The sequence below is a fragment of the Sphaeramia orbicularis genome, chromosome 8, assembly GCF_902148855.1.
Source record: "Sphaeramia orbicularis chromosome 8, fSphaOr1.1, whole genome shotgun sequence".
In the NCBI taxonomy this organism is placed as follows: domain Eukaryota; kingdom Metazoa; phylum Chordata; class Actinopteri; order Kurtiformes; family Apogonidae; genus Sphaeramia; species Sphaeramia orbicularis.
In genome coordinates this window covers 13,157,346-13,168,704 of record NC_043964.1, presented here as the reverse complement: position 1 = coordinate 13,168,704, position 11,359 = coordinate 13,157,346, and the positions used below count along the sequence as shown (strand labels likewise).

Genomic DNA, 11,359 nt, shown 5'->3' with positions numbered 1-11,359 from the left:
GCCCTTTTATACTTTATTGTGTTATCTATTGTTCTGTAAGCTGTTGCAACATGATTTTGGCTGCAAGGTGTTTTTATATTTCTTATGCCTATGATAAAATGTCGATGAAACGTAATTTTTTTTTTTGCACTATATCTGTGTTGGTATTGTGTTGAATGACAATAAAGTGAATCTTGAATCTTATAAGAAACTGAGGAAAATGGGTGACATTCAGAGAAAAACGTGTCTGTTAAGGAACCTAAACATATTCTGCAGGCTGTTCTTTTCATTTGTTTGTTTTCTGTTCTTGTATTTTTTTTCTAGCGTCTCAACCGGAGGAGATCGGGTTGTATTATACTGAAAAAAAAAGAGAAATAAATAAAAATAAAAAATAAATAAATAATATGATTGGTTAGTGAAGTGGTTATTCTGTCTGCACAAATTTGGCACAAACATTAACAAATAAGATGTGTTTCTCTCACACAAAAAAAAACAAATGTAACTTTTTAAAAATAAAACATTTTATTATTGTGTTGTTCTTTGCATAGCATTTTTGTGTGAGAACAGCAGGTGAAGTTTTCGTACATAAATCAACTTCATGGGAGATCTAGTGTATTAATAGGAAACAGAAACCTGAACAGAATAAGTAGTCTGTAAAAAAAATCAAAAGGTGGTGATGATTAGTGATAAAGTTGACAACACACCTAAAAAAATGGGATTTAACTGAGTTGAGAACAATCAAAAGGTGGCACGTTTACATACGGTCATGTGGGTTATTTTTGAGGGAACTTTAAAGAGCATTTATGAACATGTTCCTCCCAAACCACTGACTTTAAGGCGTGTTCAGTGGTTAGTCGCACATATAATCATGTCAACAGCTGGTTGGCGGCATTAGACTGTATTATATAGACTGTATAGCTGTGGTTTTGCCTTTATGGTGTAAGTGTAAGTTATGGGTCCCATGTTAACATAAACTGTTGCCTGTAAGTGCGTGTTGTTTTTGCTTTGGTAAAGCTCTGCAAACATGTACTGGCTTGAGATTCATGAAAAAAAGGGCACGCATTTTGAGGTTTAAAGAGAGAAAATAACAAGATCAAAGTGGATTAACCACTACATTTCAAATGACTGGTGAGTTGATTTGAAACAGGAATGCCTGCATTAAATAATTTGTGGATTTAAGAAAAGCATTTCAAAGTCACATTGAATCAAGACGTCTTAACTGTCTGATGACTGAAATGTAACCGTCTAATTACATTCTCTACTGGCAAAAGTTAATTTCTGTATGACAGACAGAAGTTGGGTACTGCAAATGCCATTCCAAATGGCAAGTCTAGTGCCTTATTTAAGTAAGAACTAAAGACGGGCAAAATAACGGGAAACAGTGGACACACCCGATCCCTTCTCAACTTGTCACATTTGGATGAATTAAATCCCCCAAAACACTCTGATGTCGCATCCCTGTTGTGATGAAAAAAAAAAAAAAAAAGCTGCATCAGTGAATAGCTCCTCTCATAGCTCATCTCGTGCTGTACTGTCCAAAGGAGACTGGAGCACATCTGAGTTTTGAGCCTCGGTGCTGATCTCAGCCTGTTCTCGAGTTTTTCCTGAGCGCGCTCTGTCCCAGTCTGTACGGACCTTGTCATTGTCCCACACAGTGGAGGTCTCAGTGTCACTAATGTAGCCTGGTTCACCTGTATAGTGGGTTGGATAGACTAGAAGAGGCTCTGCTGAAAACGCCTTCAGGTTCCTGGTTTCAAACTGTTCCATATAATCAGACCTGCAGAAGAGAAGGTAAAGTCAACAGAAGCAAACAACATTCAGTAGTAGGAGCATGTAGGCGAGGTCAAGGGCGTCACGGATGGACAGCACACTGCTTTTTGATTCATGACTTTTGAACCAGCCAAGTTTAAGACAAATATAACATGTAACTGGAAAGGTCTAAATGCCATCTTAAACATACCCAAGGGCAAATTTTAGTTTCAAATATTTTTAAATCAAAAATATCAAAAACTGCTGTGTCACAGATGGACAAAAAAATGAACGTCTATTTTTTGCGAGAATTACAAAGTTCTTAAAAGTGAAGTTCCTATGACATTTTCATCCTTAAATGTATTCAGTGTATACCTTAAACCCTCTATTTTACAACTTAATAATTGATTAGAGGACAAAATATATATGATCTTACCTAAATAGCAAAAGTTTTGAAAAATGGCAGTGTCATGGATAGACAAAGCCAAAAACTTCCCGGGTGCACAACAAAAGTAAATATCAAATTAAACATTTTTTATTTAAATTATCAATATCATATAATTTTATTTTATTTATTTATTTTTTTTTTTACAATATTTACAACATACAAATAATATTAACATTACAGTCAAATGTATTTTGCAAAGATATATGCATTTATTAATTTTAAATCCTGTGTGTTATATAATATAATATGATAATACATAATAATATATATGATAATATATAATATGATGTAAATAATATAATAGTTAAATTTCAATGTATTTGGAATAAATTTAGTTTATGTATGAGAATTTATAAAATGAACCCAGAATGATGGCAGAAAACGTTGTCACTTTCCAAACATTCACACTCATTAAACTCCTCAAATTTTTTTCATAAATTTTTTCTCATTTCAAAATACATTTTCCTGAAAATATAAGTAATTACCTACCCAAAAATATAAGTCTGGTGTAAATTATTGTCATTTAATTTTTTTGACCAGATGTTAACCTTCCCTTGACTTCACCCACATGTGATATGTCTGTACTATACTTTTAATTAAAATACTTACACAGGGTGTTTATTGTACATAATTGGAAGAAACTCATCCACTGGTAAAATTTTCTTCAGTGGTTCTGCATTTAAAAGCTTCTTAGCACCCTGCAATGACATCATATAGCCCAGTGTCCAATAGGAATAGTCTGCTTCTACCAGGTTGTGTATATTAGGCACTGCTTTCTCTGGGCGATCCACTTGCATCCGTTTTCGACCTATATAACTGAAAGAAGAAATAAGAAGACCTGACAATTTGAACACACATAGGAGACTCAAAGCAAAAATTAATGTCCTCTTTGTGACAAACTTACATGAGATCCCAGTCCAGTCCTTCTTCCTCCACTTCCCGCATTAAGTTCATCAGCCGCCGTTTGAAGAAGACCTCAAACCTCAGGTCGTCCTCAATGACCAAAGAGGTTTGAAGGCGCCGCTCCACAATCTACGACCAGAAACAGTTCAGTTCATGAGGCTCTGGAGGTTCACAAATCACAAGAATACATCACAACTGCCCACTAGGGCTCACCTCTTTCCAGATTTTATGGTGAGATAGGAAACATCCGAGCTCTCCTTTTGTCAGTGGGCGACCATGATACGGGTCACTGTATCCAGGCAACATGTGGATGCCCATATCATGAATTTCACTGACATTCATTGCTCTGAAATAGTATAACAGAATAAATTTAACATCTACTGACAGAACAAGTCCAGTAACAAAGGTGCACGGCAACATCAACAAACAAACTGATTAAACAAACTTACTTTCCATCTACAGCTGCAATGACCTTACAGGCTATTTCCTGCTCGTACAACGCCCTCAGCATCCGTTCTCTGCGGTCAGTCCGCTTCTGCAAGTTTATCATGAACACCTGGACAAGAGGCAACGACAAAAACACTCAAAAGTAGTGTCCTATCTCTAAACACAGGTGAAGCCATTAAGCAAAGAAGTGGAAAGTGGGGCCATTTTTGCAGTTTCCATCTTCACACCCCTTCATACTCACCTCGCCGAAGCCCATTTTGTCGGGTCGTTTTCTAGGGACACGTATGTATTTGGAAGGCGTCACATGGGGATTTCGCACTACACAGTGAGAGGGAAGATGGATGCAGAAATGGTCTAAATGTATTTGCAGAATGATCATGCTGAGAGTCATTATAAGATAAAGCAGGAGGAGGGAGAATACAGACTTGAAGCCAGTAAAACAAATGGAGGTAGAAGTAAAAGTAAAGCATTCAGTCTGATACAAACTACTCACCGTTTACTTCGAGCATGGAGTGTAGGAAGCTGTCAGCTTCATCTTGTAGAGTATTATGGGAACGCAGCGGCACAGGTAAGTAACCATAAGTCTCTCTGTTGCATATGAACATCTGAACATCTGTAAAAAGGACAGCAAGGCATTCCTGGTTATTTTCATTAAACTTTACAATACACTTAAAGATAGATAATATTTATGCCAAATTTTAGATGCTTTTATGTGTCTCCAGTGCTGCATGTAACCTAGTAATCATAGTCAATCGATTATTTTTTTTTTTTTTTTTTTTAACATTTCTTATATCTCCTGCAGGGGACCTATATGATAGTTCAGGGTTTCCCAACTTTTTTGAGCCGTGGTACATATTTTACATTAGAAAAATCACAAGGCACACCACCAACCAAAATGTCACAAAAGTATATTTGTTGCAATATAATGCAAATCTAGTCTCAATTTATTTACTCAGTGTGAAACCTGGGCCTGTTTAGTTGAACATAAAGCTGATATTCTTGCAGGAATTGAAGAAAGACGTGGAGTGTTTGGAATGAGAAAGCTGAGAGGGGTGTGTCAGCAACCCCTCGGACAGAACCCTGGCTTACGGGTTTATCAACAGAACGCACCGCATCGGGGCTGGCTCACTTTCATTTTCACTTTGCAAAGGGCAAATGTTGTTGTAGAGTGGATCATTGGCACATGCGGTCGTACATATAGATCACGCCACTCGCTTAGAGTACAAATCAGGTGAAATTGGATAATCTTCCACGGCACACCTGATGATTCCTCATGGCACGCTTACATGCCACGGCACATTTACAGGTATAGATCTTTAACCAAACAAAGAAGACGGGACTTTATAAAACAGGACATCCTCCTTAGACTTCTGATTTTGCACAAAACATGTCAAAAGTAACTAGCACTATTATCGGTTTCAAGTTGGCTTTAAAGGTAAACCTGCAACCTCTTTCTTTGGTGTAAAATACCTGCCATCCGAGCAGAATAAGCAAACACAATGATGTCGTCAAAAGCCCAGCTGTATTCTGGGTGTGGTGGATGAAATGCCAGCTGCCTGGATGCTTCTTTCCTGAGGTCTATCAAAAAGGTGGAGTGAACCATTGGGACTGCAAAACAGCCCTTTCGCACCTGCTTCCTCATGGGCAGGTAGGCAGGTGTGCGCTTATAGTAACCCTGAAAAAGTCAGTTTGATTAACAGTTAAGTTCAAGCAAGATTTAAGATCATTCATTTAGAGCAGCTGAAAACACCAGACATAAACATAAGTGTATATATAGTCATTAAAGTTTTACCTGTGAGGTCATTCCACACCAGAAATTGGAATAAGCTGCACGAGATTCAAGCATTGGAGCAATGATGGTCTTGTTCTCCTTCATGAGCTTCCATAGCACATCAGTATTGGTGAGGAGGTTATCACAGTCCACCAACTACATAAGGAAGAAGATGGAGAAGAACTGAGTTTGTATCAACAGAGAAGTTTAAGCATCTTCAAAAGAAATGCTGAGCAAGGCAGAAGTGTGGACTAAAACTTAGATAGTCAATTAAAATATCAGAGACTAGTCATTTACAGAACAGTGACGAAAAGTTGGAAGGCTTAAAGCATTTCCAAAGATTTGCAGCACTAAATTATTGCAATTCTGGATATACTGTGCTGCAAAATTATACCCCGCTTACTGAAGTTAGACAATGTGGGCAGGGCTGAGGAGTACAAATAGAAATGTGCACAAGGTTATATTTTAAACAAGGTTCAACAGAACTCTAGATGAACAAGACTAGATCAGATTTAACCAAAAGAAGGAAAAAAAATATAACTGGGTCATTTTTCAAACAGTCTTCATGTTGCTTAAATTACTTGTCAGGAAGTTCTTCTGTTGCTATTGCTGAACAACAAAGTGCAGAGGCATTGGCTCGATACTTAAAGCAAAGCTGTTTTCCATATTTTTGTCCATTTTTGTGCCTGTAAACAGCAGTTTTGTTGACCTACCATAAAGTAGTCAGCCCACATCTCACGAGCTGACTCCAGTGCTACTTGCCTAAGCTTCATAACATGCTCATAACGGAGGTCAGACCACTGCTTGGGCCCTTCTTCATCCTCATAATGTCTACAACAAAAATAAGCATATATTCAAGATTACATTTTTCTCCCCCGAGAGTGTTTTTAATAACATAGAGCTAAAAATGAACCTACCTGGGTTCCTCTTTTGGTCTCCATTCCACATGATGGTAAAGGCTCTGCACCTTGGTGAGCCAGTGACGCAGAATCTCAGTGGTGTTGTCTTCATTATGATCAGTGGCTACCCTGTCAGTGTAACATAAATGTCAATGAGATGCATTCAATATCATCAACAAGAAAGGTGAAACAGTAGCACAGATGCCACACTGGATTCATGTTGCAACAAGAGCTGAAAGTCGATGCCAATACTTTAACAACAATAGCCCAGTGTTTACTTTATGTAGGCTCATTGTCTACAGGTCTGGGAACCTACCTGAGTGTTAATGATACCAACACCACAACACAAAAACACTGCACCTGGAGTATTGCATCAGATTTTCAAGAATATTGTATTAATTTAACCCAAGATAACAATATCATATCACAGAAGTTGCATTCAAGAAGTACAATAGATACAGAGTTGAAGCCTTGTGTGAGAAAAAGGTTGATCTAATTAAGAAGAAAAGCAAACCTCATGTTAAGATGACACTCATTACATGTTCGTGCTATAAAACAGCATCCTCTCTTCTCTTTAGCCATGCCATGCAAAGTCTGTCTTCGCTGCAAAAGGAACATCTGCACTAAAGCCAGTTGAGTTTTCTCAGGTGGACGATAGCCAAGATGGATTGTAATGACAGATTTCACATGAGCCTGTGAGAAAACTGCAGCTCCTTGCTAAACCATATCTCCCAACTCCCCTTCTGTCCGTCTTTCCAAACCCTTAAACACTTCCTGTTCATGTTCAGCTCAAATAAATATTAGTACAACGCAAACTTTGAAACTATCTCCTAAATGTGCATGTTCAGAGCACCATACACCTACCACAAAGCCGTTTAACTTACAGCTGATCTGTCATTGCTTCAGTAGGGCTGAAATTCAGTGCTAATTGCAGTCACAAAAGATTTAAATGACAGTTTGGCCAACTCTGAATGTGAGGTTTTGGCACGCTTACAAACAGCTGCAAATGCTTCAGGAAAACGTATACAGCTTGTGGCGTTTACAACATCACAAAGTTGTTTGAATTTTCCTACTTCTAGCTTACTGGACTGATGGTACGTGTAAAATAAGAGTCAGAGTTTAATGTCCAGCAAACGAATGAAGTAGAACTAGCTGATATTACACATAAAATGGCCTGTGGTTGGTGTATACAGCGCATACCTCTCTGAGCCCTCCAGGCAGTAATGCAAACTGCTTAAAGCTCTGAGGGTATGAACGCGGGTGGGCTCAGCACTTCTTTTTACTTACACAACTAGAATCTGACCACAGAGACAGATGTTTAATTTGCTTATAACATCCTCAGAAAGCCACATTTGCAGTCACCAACAACAGGTTGCAGGCTTTGGAAATGTACTGAAGAAAAAACACAGTTAGTGAGCTATAATACTGCACAAAAGAGGTAAACTTACATCATTTTAGCATGCAAACAGCAACTTTAGTGGCAGTTAGGGGTGTGTATTGGCAAGAATGTGGCGATACGATACAAATCACAATATAAAGGACCATGATACAATATATCGTGATATATCATGATACTGTTAGCAAGGCAATATTTTTTGTTTTGTTTCATCTTCTAAGAGAATATTTCTCGGGAAAATGTAATTATACCAGAAATATGCACAAATACTAAACCAATTTTTATTTGATCAGAACAGGATTTAATACTATATCACAAAACTTTCCTCTGTAAAAATAAAATTGTATTAATAATAAATAAAATAAATAAATAAAATTATGTTTACAGACATTACAGTTTAAGATCCTGTTCAAATGTTCATACTCTGTTAGTTGTAAATAGAATGCATAGCGGACAGTCCCCGAATCATCCAACATCATAACGTTATTTTTGTGTGATCCCAACAAAGGAACTAGCATCTGCCTCTCAGACAGTAAAAAGTGCTGTTAGGATGATTGAAATAACCATTATTTAACAAAACAGTGTTATCATTAAAAAAAAAAAAACTACGTGCATGACCTGCAATATCGCAATACTACTTTTTGAGTACAAACAACAGAGTAAAATACCCATGTGAATATAGAAATAAAAGAAACACAAAAAAGAAAAACATGAACATCCACCATATCTCCATTTGAATAAATACCAAAAAATATCGATACAGTATCATGAAATGAAATATCACGATATATTGCGAAACCGATATTTTCTGAAACCCTTAGTAGCAATGTAACTGTATGTCAACATGTTTTAACTGTCAATACCTCAGAATGTTAAATAGCTACAACAAAATAAAGTGAGGTTGGTTGTTGGTTGATTCTTTGGGGAAATAATCCTTGTTTCACACTTTCCAGTTCCTCATCTGTGCAGATATCTGACCCATAAAACTACTGTATCAGCATCTGCACTCTGACATCAAGACAACATATGGTGAAGGGGTAAAATGAGGAGAAAGGAAAGAAATTTATTGTTACTAATAAGATACGAGAAGTTACTTTTAAGTTGATCCATAGATGTTATCCAGTGAAGACCTATCTGGTAAAATATTTTTAAAAATATTGATACTCTTTGTTCTTTTTGCAGCAACGCAGAGGAATCAATATGTCATTTATTTTGGGATTGCACCAACATACATATATTTTGGATTGATTTAAATAATTTTATAAACACAAAAATTGACTCTTAATGTTAATTGAACTTTCAACACATTTTATTTGGCCTATCACAAATTGATAAAACAACACCAGAAAAATGATATATTATCAATCTTTTGATTATTTTTGCCAAATTTCACATTCATTGCTCCAAATTTGCACACCAACGTCCAAACATTACTGTTTTTAAAGCCCTTTTTTCCCAATTATGTAGACAATTTGAGGAACATCATAAATTCTAAAGCAAATAAAACAAAAAAAATATGTCAAGTGTATAATCTTATTTAATTTGTATAATTTCTATTTATCCCTCAAGCGATTTTTTTTTTTTCTTTTCTAATGTTTAATTACTTACATGTATTTCTGTATATTTGAAATGTAAAATATTCTGTGAATTCTGAAACTTTCTATCCTTGTTTGTTGTATACTATTACACTGGTCAACAAATTTATTGTTTAAGTTTTTTGAGCTGATTTAGGATAATTTTGGTGTGCTGAATCCAAAAATCACATTAATTTTGCTCAATCAGGTCAACTTTCTGAACTATACTACATATTGGCTTTTTAACATTTTTGCTTACATTTATGGGCATTTTCACATCATATGATACAAAATTCTTTCATATTTCTTGCAATAAACGAGTTCTGAAGATTTTACTTTTGCCAATTTATGATTAATGTTTTTTTTAATATTACAGGTGAATGAAATGGCTTCGACTAGAAGATCTTGCAAAAATAAGCCTGACGTATTCTGCTACACCTGCGGTGAATACACCATTGTACCTAACAGGAGTCCTGTTAGAAAATGATTTTTTTTCTCTTAAAACCTATTTTGGGTGAGAACTATATAAAAAATCAACTGATAAAGTCACAAAAATGTCATCAATTTTGTGAGAAGATCAAATTTTTCAAAATCAAATTAGCAAAAAAATCTGACCTGATTGAGAAAAACAGATGTCATTTTTGGATTTAGCGGTGCAAAATGGTCCTAATTCAAATGAAAAAACCTAGACAACTTGCAAAAAACATTTTTTTGTAACCCAGTGTTATGTATATATACTGTTCAATGTTCATTGTTCAAATAAAAAAAATAAAAAATGAGGAGAAAGGAGTGCAAGAAGTGGGCTTAAGCCATGTTTGTTAATGGGAAGTGCAGACATAACAGTGGTTTCCATGTTAATGCATAACCCCCCCCCCCCCCCCCCCCCCCCCCCCCCCCCCCTCTCCTCCTCATGGTCTAAACAGCAGCCCCCTCCCCTACTCTCCTCTCCACGTATACAGATAAAAACACAGCTCCTCTTATGGACACAGTGCCACCTCTATCCCCCATCTCAACCCCACAAAAATGGACCACCTATTGGGAGCAGAGTCATGACCTGAATCTAGTTTATTGTTAAAATCAGACACTGAAAACTTTCCAACTCCACTTTTTTATGCTTTTAGGAAAATATTATCTAGTAGCAACTTACCACAAAACCATACGGTCTTTGGGATAATTGAGGCGTTCAATGGTACCAAGGAAATAAGGCAAGGAGTGCTCGGAGTTCCTGCAGATGAGGGCGACTAGGACCCGGGGAGCGAGCAGCGGAGACTCGGGGCTCCAGCGTTCCTCCGCAAAGTATCCCCAGGCAGGTCTGCAGCAGGACAGGAGGAGGACCAGGACGCAGGGGAGTCCGAGCATTCTCACAACAAGGCTGATGTATGTTATGTGTGATGTAAATAGTAAAAGAGAATGTAGGTCGTGTTGACAAATCCCTGCAGGAAAGTGAATGTGCGCCGCGCGTCCTTCTGTGACAACACTGCGAAGTTGAGTTTTAAAGGGGCGGATGGATGTGCTTAAAGGGGATGGACCAGCCAGCATGATGACACAAAACACATGGCAAATTAGCACTTATAAGTCTTTAGAACTACTCTACACTTATTCTTTTTTATGTGAACAGTCTTTTAATTTCTGGTCCAAAATTGTAAAATTACGGTGGCCCAGAGGTGCAACGGCCCAAAAATGATTCACTATAAGAAAGAAAAAAAAAAAAAAAAAAAAAAAAAAAGAGAACAGCCCAAAAAATTATCCACTATAAGACTAAAAGAGAACAGCCCAAAAAAAATGATCCACTATAAAAAAAGAGAACAGCCCAAAAAATGATCCACTATAAGAAAAAAAAAAAGACAACAGCCCCAAAATTATCCACTATAAGAAAAAAAGAGAACAGCCCAAAAAATTTGCCACTATAAGAAAATAAAGACAACGGCCCAAAAAATTATCCACTATAAGAAAAAAAAGACAACAGCCCAAAAAACTATCCACTATAAGAAAAAAAGAGAACAACCCAAAAAATTATCCACTATAAGAAAAAAAAGAGAACAGCCCCAAAAAAGTATCCACTATAAGAAAAAAAAGACAACAGCCCAAAAATGTATCCACTATAAGAAAAAAAGAGAACAGCCCAAAAAATTATCCACTATAAGAAAAAGAAGAGAACAGCCCCCAAAAAGTATCCACTATAAGAAAAAAATA

At 36.7% G+C, this 11,359-nt stretch overlaps 1 protein-coding gene across 1 annotated transcript; it reads right to left on the bottom strand.

The window, feature by feature from the left end:
* Nucleotides 1-490: 490 nt before the first annotated feature.
* Nucleotides 491-10,698, bottom strand: colgalt1a (collagen beta(1-O)galactosyltransferase 1a). The gene is made up of 12 exons (XM_030141504.1): nucleotides 10,314-10,698; nucleotides 6,215-6,325; nucleotides 6,011-6,128; nucleotides 5,319-5,453; nucleotides 4,997-5,201; nucleotides 4,020-4,139; nucleotides 3,768-3,844; nucleotides 3,529-3,635; nucleotides 3,293-3,425; nucleotides 3,081-3,208; nucleotides 2,786-2,992; nucleotides 491-1,756 (listed from the first exon to the last, which is right to left on the bottom strand). Exons 1-12 carry the CDS (start codon nucleotides 10,523-10,525, stop codon nucleotides 1,489-1,491), a joined length of 1,821 nt encoding a protein of 606 aa, XP_029997364.1. The 5' UTR covers nucleotides 10,526-10,698; the 3' UTR covers nucleotides 491-1,488.
* Between the last annotated feature and the right edge of the window lie 661 nt (nucleotides 10,699-11,359).

What these genes read in the sequence shown, in the direction of transcription:
- colgalt1a (XM_030141504.1), bottom strand. Translation starts at nt 10,525, where the DNA reads ATGCTCGGACTCCCCTGCGTCCTGGTCCTCCTCCTGTCCTGCTGCAGA. An exon ending in GGTGTGGAATGACCTCACAG is followed by an intron (nt 5,202 to 5,318) that starts GTAAAACTTTAA and finishes TGACTTTTTCAG; the next exon opens with GGTTACTATAAGCGCACACC. An exon ending in ATTGCAGCTGTAGATGGAAA is followed by an intron (nt 3,426 to 3,528) that starts GTAAGTTTGTTT and finishes ATACTATTTCAG; the next exon opens with AGCAATGAATGTCAGTGAAA.